Consider the following 11,895-nt stretch of genomic DNA (forward strand, 5'->3'; position numbering starts at 1 on the left):
GGGTCAGTATGCTTCCACCCGATGGAATTTCTCTTTGTGTTTTTTTTAAACAGAAATAAAGACATTGTATACAATAAACCACGACATAGTTTAATACCTGCAAAAGTCAAGAGTGCTAAAATTAACATTTGATCTACGACCTTAATTCAGATTGATCATGTATTTTGCAGTGGTCTTTAATTGCTATGTATAGTAAGGCGTTCATTGACAGGAATTTAACTGAATGCACGTTATAAACAAATACAGAATGATTTCAATCCACTACATCCACATCATGAATTAATATTGAGAAAGACTATGGTGACAGATGCACCAGGGGGACTGTTGACAGTTTCCAGAATAGTGTCTGTGCATTTTCATAATGATTATGTGCTTGACTCTGCAAACTTAACACACACCAAGTTAATTGGTTCTCACAATTCTGTTTGAACTTTGTGCTTCATAAGATGTGGAGAACAGTCTCAAAGTTGACTTTGTGAATTTAAATACTATCAAACAAATTTTCAGTAAAATGAGCTATTAGCTAGATATTAAAATAGTGGTAGAGCATTAGATTTTATTCCTTATATAAAAGGAATATATATATTATGTTGAGACTGTGGAAGCTTTTGTCCCAGTGGATTTTCTTCCTCCAAAAAGTTTCAGACTTCTGAAATAGTTGAAGAGATTTGTAACCTGTTCTGTATTTTTAGATAACTTCAGCATTTGGTGTTTAAGTAGTATCTTTTGTTTGGGAATCTCAGAGTATTGTCTAAATATCATTTATAATATCTCTGAAGTGGTAGGTATTCCCTTTTCTAAAAAATTGGTTCAAATTGCTAGGTGAAAGTAAAACCAAAAGCATTGTTCAAGGTCAAATCTAAAAGCTAACAGCAGGATGAAAAAAATGTATATAATTCTTTAAGACGTTGTTTAATGGGTTGTTTATATTCTGACAGCAAACTATTTCAGGCATTTTATTTTCCTCTTCTTCCTTTTTTTTTTTAGGCTGGAAAAAGAGCATTTTATGTTGGTGATCTTGGAAAGCTTGTGAAGAAGAACATACAGTGGCAGAATGTGATGGCACCAATAAAACCATTTTATCCTGTAAGGTGCAATTCTACGCCAGGTGTACTCGAAATCTTGGGAACCCTTGGTGTTGGATTTGCATGTTCCAGTAAAGTAAGTTTGGGGTGTTTTGGGTTTTTTTTTCTTTTTCTGTGTATCTGCATTATTTTCTTTGTCTCTGTTGTTTTAAAATCAGCTTTTTGGTATTAAGTGCTATGGTTATAAAAAGTACAATTTAAACTGTGAACTGCTGTGTAACTGGCTGCTGAAAACCATACTTCTAGAAACAGTGGATTGTTTTTAGTGTATTTGACTATATAATACAGTACTAGAGCCTATCTAATAAAAATCATTGAAGATAGTGCACTGGACTGTGTCAAACTCTGGTATGCTCCTGTTTTTCAGTCTGAAATGGCATTGGTACAAGACCTGGGCATTTCTCCTGAAAACATTATATATACGAACCCTTGCAAGCAAGCGTCTCAGATAAAGTATGCAGCGAAAGCTGGGATAAACATCATGACTTGTGACAGTGATATTGAGCTGCAGAAAATTGCACGTAACCATCCAAATGCGAAGTAAGTGTCAAAATTCTGGTTTTGCCTTTTTACAGGGGAGCAGGAAGGGAAATTAGTTTTGCCTATATTGGGTTGTTTGAGTTGCAAGCAAGATACATGTTGTCTTTAGTGTAATTTACTTTGTCTCCTTTGAAGGTAGCTTTTTTGCAGCTCTTTATTAGCTTCCTAATACAATAGTAAGGCCCTTATTTTGGGAGAAATCTTGCTTTTTGGATTTCATAGGGCAATCTTCATACAAAGGCTTCAGTGATTACAGTTCAGAAGTTGGGCACCTTATTACAAGTTACATCTTTCTCCTGCTATGTTATGGCTTCAGTGATTTCTTTCAGGGTACTTTCTTTGGATACTGGAGGCTTCAGCTGAGGTTAGGGCTGAGGCTCTGCAGATCTGTTAAATATACCCTACAGGGGTTTTTTTTCACTACTAAAACAGTGGGAAATTTGACTTGGGTTTTATTGTCAGTCACTTCAGTATCGGCCCAGATGCTTTCTGTAGAGAAGCAAAGCTGACGTTCTGGTTGTTAAATACAAGAATTTTATTGCTGCGAGTGTGGTCTTGTTTGGGCTGATAAATGCTCATGTCATTAAGCATCAATGTCCATCGTATATGAATACTTTGGCTGTGGGCCATATCTTAAAAAAAAAAAAAAAAATTGGAGCCAGAGCCTATGTGAGTTACAGTGCTTTCCAGTCACTAGTGAGGTTTAACTTCCCACAGATGTCATCAGAGCACACTAAGAAACAATTCCTGACATCTCTGACCAAAGCCCTTGATTCTAGACAGTTCTTCCTGAACTGTCAGGTCTTCTCCCAAAACTGTGGCCATAGCTGTAGAATTGGGAAGGTTCTGCCAAGTTCAGTATCTGGAGACTCTGCGCATCCTTCCCAGTTAATCTTTCTAACTTGTTTTTTTCTTCCCACAAGACTACTTGGAGTGTTGATATTGCTGTTGCTAGTGATTACACTTCATTCTCATGGAGGCCTGTCAGTGCTTTGAAAACTGGAGAGTACATCTTGTGCAGAGAATCTTATGTACAATAAATAATTTTGTGTCTAAAATGGTGGCCTTGAAATACTTAGTGCGTTTGAAAACCTTAGTAATTGTAAAGTTCTCTTACATCATTAGTGTTTTACCAGTTATCACTGGTGGGTTTAGTGTTTTGTTAGTTTTTGCTGAGATCTATTTCCTTGACAGCCTCTTCTAGAAGATTACATTTGTGGTAAGGTCCACAGTCAGGATGCAGATTTTTCTTGAGCCAGAGAAACTGTAAAATGGGGAGGCAAAGTTTCATGAGCCAGAGAAAAACAATGAAAACAATTTACTTATTTTCAGGGATCCCAGAGTATATTTGAAAATGTTCCTGTTTACTAAGGGCAAGAAGCTCAGTTTCTGCAAAAGAAATCTGAATTTTCTAGGAACCTGATCACCAGTTCTCCTACTGGGTTAGAGATTTGTTTGGTTGTTTTATTAAGAATTCTCTTATTCAGGTCATTAAAACTTCGATGCGGAAGTGACAACTGTGAATTCTCATTCTCTTCCTTGACGTAGTTTCATAAAGTCAAAGCCTTTATGTAGCCTTGTTCTTTCCTACGTGTAGTTGTTTTAGCTAGGTTGACTTTTTGTAGGTGAGGCTAATTATACTTTGAGAAAATCCTGATTCGAAAGGTGTAATTCTCCTCATTTTCTGAAACTTACTGTAACTTTGTGCACTGAACTTGCAAATTTCTTTTAAGAAAGAAGAGAAATATCAGAACGGAGTGCTTAGTCTTTCATTTCTTTATACCTTTGGGTTTTTGAGGTAAAGTTTAACTTCTAAGGTTGCGGGTGTCTTAAGAGCTCCAGGAGAGGCATGGTTGCTTTAGGTGTCCTTAAGAACAAACCAAACCAAACACACATATCATCCTCTAGCCTTGGTCTACCTGGCTGAAAATGAGGAAGAAGAAACCTGCAAGATTTCTAGAAATCAGAATTATGCTTTTTTCAGAGATTTGCACTAGAAAAATATCTTGACTGACTTAAAATGCTGCCATAACGATTCATCAACAGAAATTTGCAAATTAACATTGGATGTCTCAAAGAAATGCTTTTGTCTAATCTTAACCTGAGATTACAAACAATAGTATTATGGATTTGAAACCTTTTTACATTTTAAAGAGTTTAACTTTTGACCATTTTCTTTTTCCTCAAGGTGTAGTACTATGAAGTAAAATTAACAAAGATTGCTGGGCAGACTGTGTGAGAACATAGGATTTTATTTTTTCTCTTTACAAAATACATTTCGAAAACAGCATGAGACACTTGGGAAGGGCTTTTAGGAGTCAAAGTAGCTCTTAGGCCAATGTGTAGGGGCTAATCTAAGTTGTTGCATGTCTGGAAAAGAGCTCTTTCACTTTGGGTGCAGACCTTGTACCACTTGTTTACGCTGTCCATCATGGTCAACTGTAACATGTTCTATGCAGTCTGTGTGACAGAGTTGCTGTTTAGTTTATTATGTGGGTGATTGATCTTTATCGCGATTGGAGAGGAGAGTAACTTTCTTAATGGACAGCAATATGAGTTTGTGAGTTTTGGGGCTATGGCTCTAAAGGTTTTGACATGAATGTGCCTTTGCCACTCAAATGTTACCTTAATGTTGAAAACTGTCAATGCTGGCACCACTGTTTGCAAAACCTACCCAGAATGAGCCTGAGAGAGGTGGGACTTGCTGCCTCCCTGCTCCGCAGGTGCCCTGGAAGAAGGGCCAGGGAAGGGGCCGAGACACCCCAGCCCTGTGCTCAGCTGGGAGAGAAAGCCGGGGTGTGCTTTCAGCGAGCCAGCCTGGTGCTCTCTAGATGCTGAGTGTAGTCAAATCTGACCCATGACTGACTGACTGGAGGGGAGTCTCTGTGCTCTCCTCCCAGCTAGAAAGGAGGGCGAAGATGGGGCAAGTATGTTACAGCCTTAATGGTTTTAGGAGGAAGTACACTTTATTAGCAGGTAACATTCTCTTCTATTACAGCACCCAGCAGACTCTTGCTGCTGCATTTCGAAATCCCTTGTCCTTGATGGCTCCATGTTTTAGCCCCTAATTGCTAGTTTTTTCTCTGTACAGGATTGTTTTTATTAGGTTCACTTGACTCATCCATCGATGGAGCTGGAGTACTGACAACCTAAGCAACACACTTCTGACAGTCTTCAGGCTTCACATGTGCTGATGATGTAAACCAACTGCCCAAATCATCTTCCCCTTCTCTTAGGCTCTTACTGCACATTGCCACAGAAGACATTATTGCTGATGAGGAGATGAATATGAAGTTTGGCACCACCCTGAAGAACTGTAGGCACCTCATGGAATGTGCTAAGGAGTTGGGAGTCCAAATAGTTGGTGTCAAGTGAGTAACATCATTGTTCTCTGCTGGCTGAGCAGATGGTTGTGTGATATACTCAAGATGTAGAACACAAAAGAATTTTTTTACTTCCTTTGGCACTATTTTACAGGGATTTAAAAAATAGAAGGAAAGAAAAAACCTGTTGGATCGTGAGTGTTTTCTTGAAAGCAAAGTGCTAATACACAAGCAAAAAGTAGTATGAAACAAAGTTATGATTAGTCAAAGCAATTTGAAATAGAGTATCAGAAATCCTTCTGTCAGCATAAAAGCGAAGTTCAGAAGCCTCTCTGTTTTCTGGCACTACTGTTGAACTTCTGTGGTAATTTCACTTGAGTTTTTCCAGCAACAAACAGCATAATGTGTAAGTGCTAATATAGCATGAAATAGCTTAGGCAGACTTAGAAAGTGCAAAGAGTTAGGTCCTGTGTCACTCTTGATCATATCGAGGCAAAAATATAAGTGTGTTTTTGACTTGCATATGGCAGGAAAAAATCTCAGTGTACTGGGAGCTTTGAAGTGATCTGTGGTATTTTGATTTGAAGGTTGACAAAGATTTTACCATATGGAGAGAAAAATGCATGCACATTCTGTCTACCTTCAGCTACTAATGTAGCTCATGAATGTTTTAAGAAAGCAACCAAATGAGTAAAAGAGGGTGGATTGTCAAGACAGTAAAAAGTATTTAAAATGGAAGCCAGATCTTGAGGATTTAATCCAAAATTGTTTTGAAGTAAATGTTGTCAAATTAAAGTATAAATGTACTAAGATCGTTACAAATGACATGTTTAAAAATTAGATGGTACTACTGAGAAAATGTACCTAAATGTGTCTAAATTTAGCAAAAATCACATGGCTTTTATGTGTTTTCTTTATTAAAAAATACAAAAATCTACATTCATGCAAGTAAGTTTAAAATGTTACTTTTGCCTTGAAATAGCGTTCCTTAGAGGTGCAGACTTGGAGTAGGGAGTGTGGAGCAGAGAGTGTTGTGGCTCAGATGAGTGTGTATGATCTGTCCAGAACCAGCAGACCACACTAGTCTTTAGGAAGCCAGTGGGAATCTTGGTGCTTGTTTTAGCACCTCTGTTACTACCCATATTATGGCAGCATTTAAACCTTCTGGAGAAGGAACTAGACAGGATTCAGGAGTTTGTGGGAGGCATCAGTACTTCCCTGCTTCTGATGACCTGCTCACCAGCCTGTTTGGCCTTGCTGTGAGACTAGGCAGGGCCTGGCCTGGGCTGGGAGACTTTGGAACAGGGTGGCACTGAGACACGTCTTGTCCTTGGCCAGATGTTGGAGACAGTAGACTGTGCACAGCCCCGGCTTTGAGAAGGAGACTGGATGGCCTGGGAGAAAAGGTGTCCAGGCAAGGCAACACAAAGTAGGTTAAGGGAGGGAAGACTGTGTGCAGGTGCTGTGCTAGCATGGGCACCCACCGAAGAACAAATTTTGACCACTTTAGTAGCAAAGACTGAAAAGTTCAGTAAATCTGTTGTTAGGACCAATTGTAGGACATTCTTAGTATTAAGAGTAAGACAGGCCTCAAGTACAACACCAACAGAGTAGAAGGCGATCGTCTTCTGAGCTTTTTCTTTGCAGTTACTGTTACGCAAGCTTGTCTTGAGCTGCTTGGGAATGAATTGCTTCCATTGCAGTTTTGGATGGTAGAACAGCTTACTTGGTCTGCAAGCTGCATCCTTCAGTGTATTAACTGTGGTTTTATTTCTTTCAGATTTCATGTTTCAGGCTCTTGCAAGGAACTGCAAACCTACATTCATGCTATATCTGATGCTCGGTGTGTGTTTGACATGGCTGTAAGTAGATATATACACACACATGCAATTGCTACATTTCTATTCTATTCTAATAATACTAACAGGCCAACTACACTATTTCCAAAATACATCAACACAGGAAATGGAACTTTAGTAAAGGATTAAGTGCTCCATTATGAGATGTAGTAGAAATAAAACTTTATGATTATAATCCGAGGTGTGGACAAAGGTTAGTGAATGCTGTCCTACTGACAGGCAGTACCTTTGTGTGCTGTTTTGAAATAAAAATTTAGTTTTTTTGCTTTTGGTGGAGGCTTTTTGAAATTCAGATCTGCTCTGCAAATACACAGTTACCATTTTTAAGCTATAGCAAAGTATTAAGCGTTTGTACACTGACCTTTATTCTGATATATCCACTGATTTGGTGCATGTGATCTCCAAGATTAATAACTAAACAGTATAAGAAATAAAGGTCTTGTATCACAGGGAGCAGGGGGAGAATATCCAAATTTAGATGAAGAGGAATGGATTTGTCAGATGCTTCACATAACTTGTCTGAGTCTTACATGTTCCTGTGTGTGTTTCTCACATTGCAAAATTCAAAAATCCCTTTTCGGAGCATCTGTCTTCCTGTAAATGAGAGGCTCGTAAACTAGACAGCAAAGACAGCGAGTCCTTTTCCTCTCACTGCTGCAGTCAGTGCATGACTGGTAACAGTGGAGGGCAACAAAACCGAAGTTCTTGCTCATCTTTGCGCAGATTCATTGGAGCAGTCTTGCCACGTAAGCACCACCCGGAAGGCTTGCCATTATACATATTTGTGAATTCCTGGAACTTTGTTTTGGCAGAATGCACCACCCTGTTCAGCAAATACAGTCTGTGTGTAACAAATGCCACAAGATGGGAGTTGACATTGCTGTGGGATTTTTTTGAGAATTGTGTAACCAGCCTCCTTTGACATCCCAGTGTATTGGAGCTAAATTAACTTTTACAGTGCCTCACTAGACATAGTCTCTGCTAAATATTTTCAAAAGTATAAGTACCTAGAAAATAACCACAGTAAGGAGCAACCAAAAAAAAACTTTCATGGGGATTTTTTGAGAATCGTGTAACCAGCCTCCTTTGACATCCCAGTGCTATTGCTGCCAGGTGTATTGGAGCTAAATTAACTTTTACAGTGCCTCACTAGACATAGTCTCTGCTAAATATTTTCAAAAGTATAAGTACCTAGAAAATAACCACAGTAAGGAGCAACCAAAAAAAAACTTTCATGGTTAGTTTTCTCTGTGCTTACATTCTGCCTATGCATTTTAGGAAGAATTTGGCTTTAAGATGGACATGTTGGATATTGGTGGGGGCTTCACTGGTTCTGAACTTCAGCTGGAAGAGGTATGCGGTGGATTGGAAATTGAAACTCTACTTCTGGTGTAGCAAGTTGAAGTGTTTACATTCAAACTGCAACTAACACTGACAGCAGAAACCTGTTCTAAACATTGTGTTAGACTGTAATTCATAAGATCTAAGTAATTTGGTTTATGTTCTTTATCATGGGTAGTGAAATCAGTCCTTGCAGGAGGTGATTATTTCTTTTTAATCCTGTTCATATTGGGTGAATGTTGACTTAAACACATCACAGATGAAATTACTATCCTAAGCCAGTAGTAATTGATTTTTTTGGTGGGTGACTGTTTTTGTCTAACTGGTTACTCTGTTGTGTGGCTTGAGCCAGGATTGCTTAGCATGCTTTGCATCACGAACTGTATTGCTATGATATGAGGGTTTCTGGTACTTTGCTTTAGAAGTGAAGACCAAAGGTTTTGCTATTTCATTTTTACTTTGGATAGCCTCTGATTTGGCCTAAATGGACTTAGTGTGCAGTGGTGTGTAAAACAGAATAACCTGTTTACACTGTTAGCTTGTCTTGAAGGCAAATTCTTTGAATGTAAAACAGTGAAAGTGATTGAGTGAAAAGTTATTAACAGCAATCAGGGCACCTTTTTGTACTTCTAAGTATTCTGTCACTTGTCCAAAATACTTGTTAATCCTCAAGTATTCTTCAGAATAAATACTAAATAATTTGTTCTGTTTCTAATATGCCGGAATAATTGCAAAAAGGCCTTTTCCTTGTTCTTCTGGATTTTTATGTAATTTTACATTACCTGCTGTGCTGGCCAAACTTTGAAATTACTTGTGCAGCCTTCAGTGTATCACAACTTGAACTTCAACTGGGAAGAGGGACTGTGTAGTGCGCAGCGTCATGGTGCTCAATCTTCAGTGTGTAGCAGAATGACCTATTGTATTGCATGCTGGTGTAAATTTTGGACGTCTGCTAAGGGCACTAGTCAGAGAGTAGAGGAACAGAGTAAGCCTTTGGTATGTAAGCTCTTGCTGACTGAAAGTGTGTGTATCTGGCATAGATAAGCTGATTGTCCTTGGTCTTGCCTCTGACTTCAATTTCCTAGGTTAATCATATCATCAGGCCGTTGCTGGATGCCTACTTTCCGAAGGAATCTGGTGTTAGTGTGGTTGCTGAGCCTGGATGTTACTATGTTTCATCTGCATTTACGCTAGCAGTTAACATCATTGCAAAGAAGACCGTTGAGTATGACAAACTTCTTCCTTCTGGAGGTAAGTGTCGTATTTATTTGCGCGTTAGAATCGGTGCAGATAACTGCCCACTGTTAGTCAGGATGGACTAGTTTGGGCATATGTTTAATACATTCTCTTCGACACTTGCACACTGTAGTCTGCCTTTTGGGTTGACTTCTCAGTGGTTAAACCTCTACTGATGCTTTAAAGAGGGCATAGTAGAAGAACCCAGAAAAACATACCGTAGAGTGCTGCTTCTCTGCTGAAGTAGAGGTTGGATTTACATTCATATTATTTTTTGTAATAATCACTGTTAATTTTGTTAGGCCTCACAGTTAATGTTACAACTGAATTTATAATCTGGTTTTATACAGATTACTCTGCTTGTAATTCTCCCATTCCAGTATATATGGAACCCACTTGTCAGGAGAAAGCAGTTAAGTTATATTGCAAAGGAACTGCTTATGTCAAAAAATGCATGCAAGACATCTCTTTTTTTTTTTTCTTTTTTTTTTTTAACTTCCAGTGGAGCAAACCAGGAATGATGATGAACCAATATTTACCTATTACATAAATGATGGTGTTTATGGTTCTTTTGCAAGTAAATTGTCTGAGAAACTGAATACTATCCCAGAGGTTCACAAGGTGAGTCCTTCTGTATCCTGCAGAGATAGTCCTTATTACCCATATTTTTGTATGTTTTTTAACACTTCACATGTATATGACTGCATATTATTTATAAAATTACCCTTATATATATTTGAAAATTTTCTTATTTGATAAACTGAAGTCTGAATTACCTGAATCCTTTCCACATAGAAATACAAGGAAGATGAGCCTCTGTTTGCAAGCAGCCTTTGGGGTCCATCCTGTGATGAGCTTGATCAAATTGTGGAAAACTGTCTTCTTCCTGAATTGAGTGTTGGAGATTGGCTGATCTTTGATAACATGGGTTCTGGTACCTTAGGGGAACAGTCGACCTTTAACGACTATCAGAGGCCACTGATTTACTACATGATGTCTTTCAGTGACTGGTAAGAAAATTCTCCTGACTGTTTTCACTTCCTTCAAGAGCTGCATACTTAGAGACAAATATAAATTGTATTTGATGGCAAATAAAGGAAGATGCAACTGAGCACAAGAATGTGCCTTTTTGGTTTGTGGAGGATTTTTTTTGGCTGTTGTCTAACTTTGAGGCTAAACCGAGGCCTGTGATAAAACACCTACTGTGCTGTAAGGTTGACAAAGGAAAGCTGGATACCTGAGATTGACTGACTGAATTTAGTGGTAGCTCCTGTCTCCTGTTTGATACCAACCTTTGAGCTTTCCTAATACAAGTAATTGCAACTTGGGTACAACGTTAGTAACGTTGTTGTAGGCAGGAGGGGCAGTAATGCTGTCGTGGTGATGATGGTGAGAGTTGGGAAGCCTCTTCTGGCCCTGAGGAAGCCCCGTGTCTGCCAAGCACTTGCAGAGCTCTCTCAGCCTCTGAGGCTGGGGCAGAACTCTTCAGGGGCAGTAGAGCTCAGTGGTACTTGAGGCTGGTTTCTGCTGTGAAATTGGACGTGAAAACACCTTATCTTAATTCTTACCCTTTTCTGCTGCAGGGATGAGATGCAAGATGCTGGAATTGCTTCAGACACATTGATGAAGAATTTCTTCTTTGTGCCTTCTTGCATTCAGCTGAGCCCAGAAGACCGCTTTTCCACTGCAGCTTAAACAGGCATTAACGCTTCATTTAGACCTGCAGTTGCAAGTCTGTAGTTTGTCTGGTCAACATTCCAGTGTGGAAAACAAATGGAACAATCTCGAATTCAATCTATTCTCTTTGAAACTTGAAAAAAAAAAATTAGTGATAGCTAATGGGGACCAGGCAAAACAAGCTACAGCTACAATTCACCGGGGGGTGGGAGGGTTAGATAGTGGCGTCCAAATTTAAAAACAAGTTCATTCAACCCCTGAGCGTTTAAATATGCAACAAAATGGATGACTTAGTGGAGATGGAAACCCATCACTTGGGTTCTTCAACAGTTTACATACAAGTACACAGTTTTTATACTAAGGATTCCTGTTAGAAAAGTCTTGTAAAGTTATTGTCTTTCGCCCAGATATATCAAATGTCAGTGGGAGACCAGTGTGACTTCATTAGATGTTTAGTGTATTTAGAATGTGTAAATTTGTGCTTTGAACTGTAGTTTAATAAATGTAAAATTGCATCATAGTATTTGTTGTATTTGACCCTTGATGTATCCCTTGTATGATTGCAATAAAACTTTGTGTAGATTTTACTGTTTTTCAGGCTAACTTTGGGAGGGGCTAGGCAGAGGAGGTAGCTGTAAAATACATGTATACATGATTGTTTTGAGAAGCCTTCTTTTCTCTAGCCCATTCTTCCAGCTTTGTGTTAAACCATAAAAAAAAATTTATTAAGCCTATATGAAGTGAAAGTCATGTAAGATCCTGGAAGGCTGAAAGGCAGTTTGTGGTGTGTTTAATTTTAGAGTATGACCTTAGATTCAGTCCTTAACAGCAAAC

General features: G+C 38.7%; 1 protein-coding gene across 1 annotated transcript in view; it reads left to right on the forward strand.

Moving 5' to 3' along the window:
- Positions 1 to 11,648, forward strand: part of AZIN1 (antizyme inhibitor 1) — a 20,761-nt gene extending 9,113 nt beyond the window's left edge. The window contains exons 3-11 of the mRNA XM_009873480.1: positions 988 to 1,161; positions 1,453 to 1,625; positions 4,862 to 4,996; positions 6,729 to 6,810; positions 8,086 to 8,160; positions 9,234 to 9,399; positions 9,887 to 10,005; positions 10,180 to 10,394; positions 10,968 to 11,648. Coding sequence (XP_009871782.1) covers positions 988 to 1,161; positions 1,453 to 1,625; positions 4,862 to 4,996; positions 6,729 to 6,810; positions 8,086 to 8,160; positions 9,234 to 9,399; positions 9,887 to 10,005; positions 10,180 to 10,394; positions 10,968 to 11,079 — 1,251 coding nt within the window. The 3' untranslated portion in view covers positions 11,080 to 11,648. The remainder of the gene's footprint in view (positions 1 to 987; positions 1,162 to 1,452; positions 1,626 to 4,861; positions 4,997 to 6,728; positions 6,811 to 8,085; positions 8,161 to 9,233; positions 9,400 to 9,886; positions 10,006 to 10,179; positions 10,395 to 10,967) is intronic.
- The last annotated feature ends 247 nt before the right edge of the window (positions 11,649 to 11,895 follow it).

The sequence above is a fragment of the Apaloderma vittatum genome, unplaced genomic scaffold, assembly GCF_000703405.1.
Source record: "Apaloderma vittatum isolate BGI_N311 unplaced genomic scaffold, ASM70340v1 scaffold17927, whole genome shotgun sequence".
NCBI classification, from domain to species: domain Eukaryota; kingdom Metazoa; phylum Chordata; class Aves; order Trogoniformes; family Trogonidae; genus Apaloderma; species Apaloderma vittatum.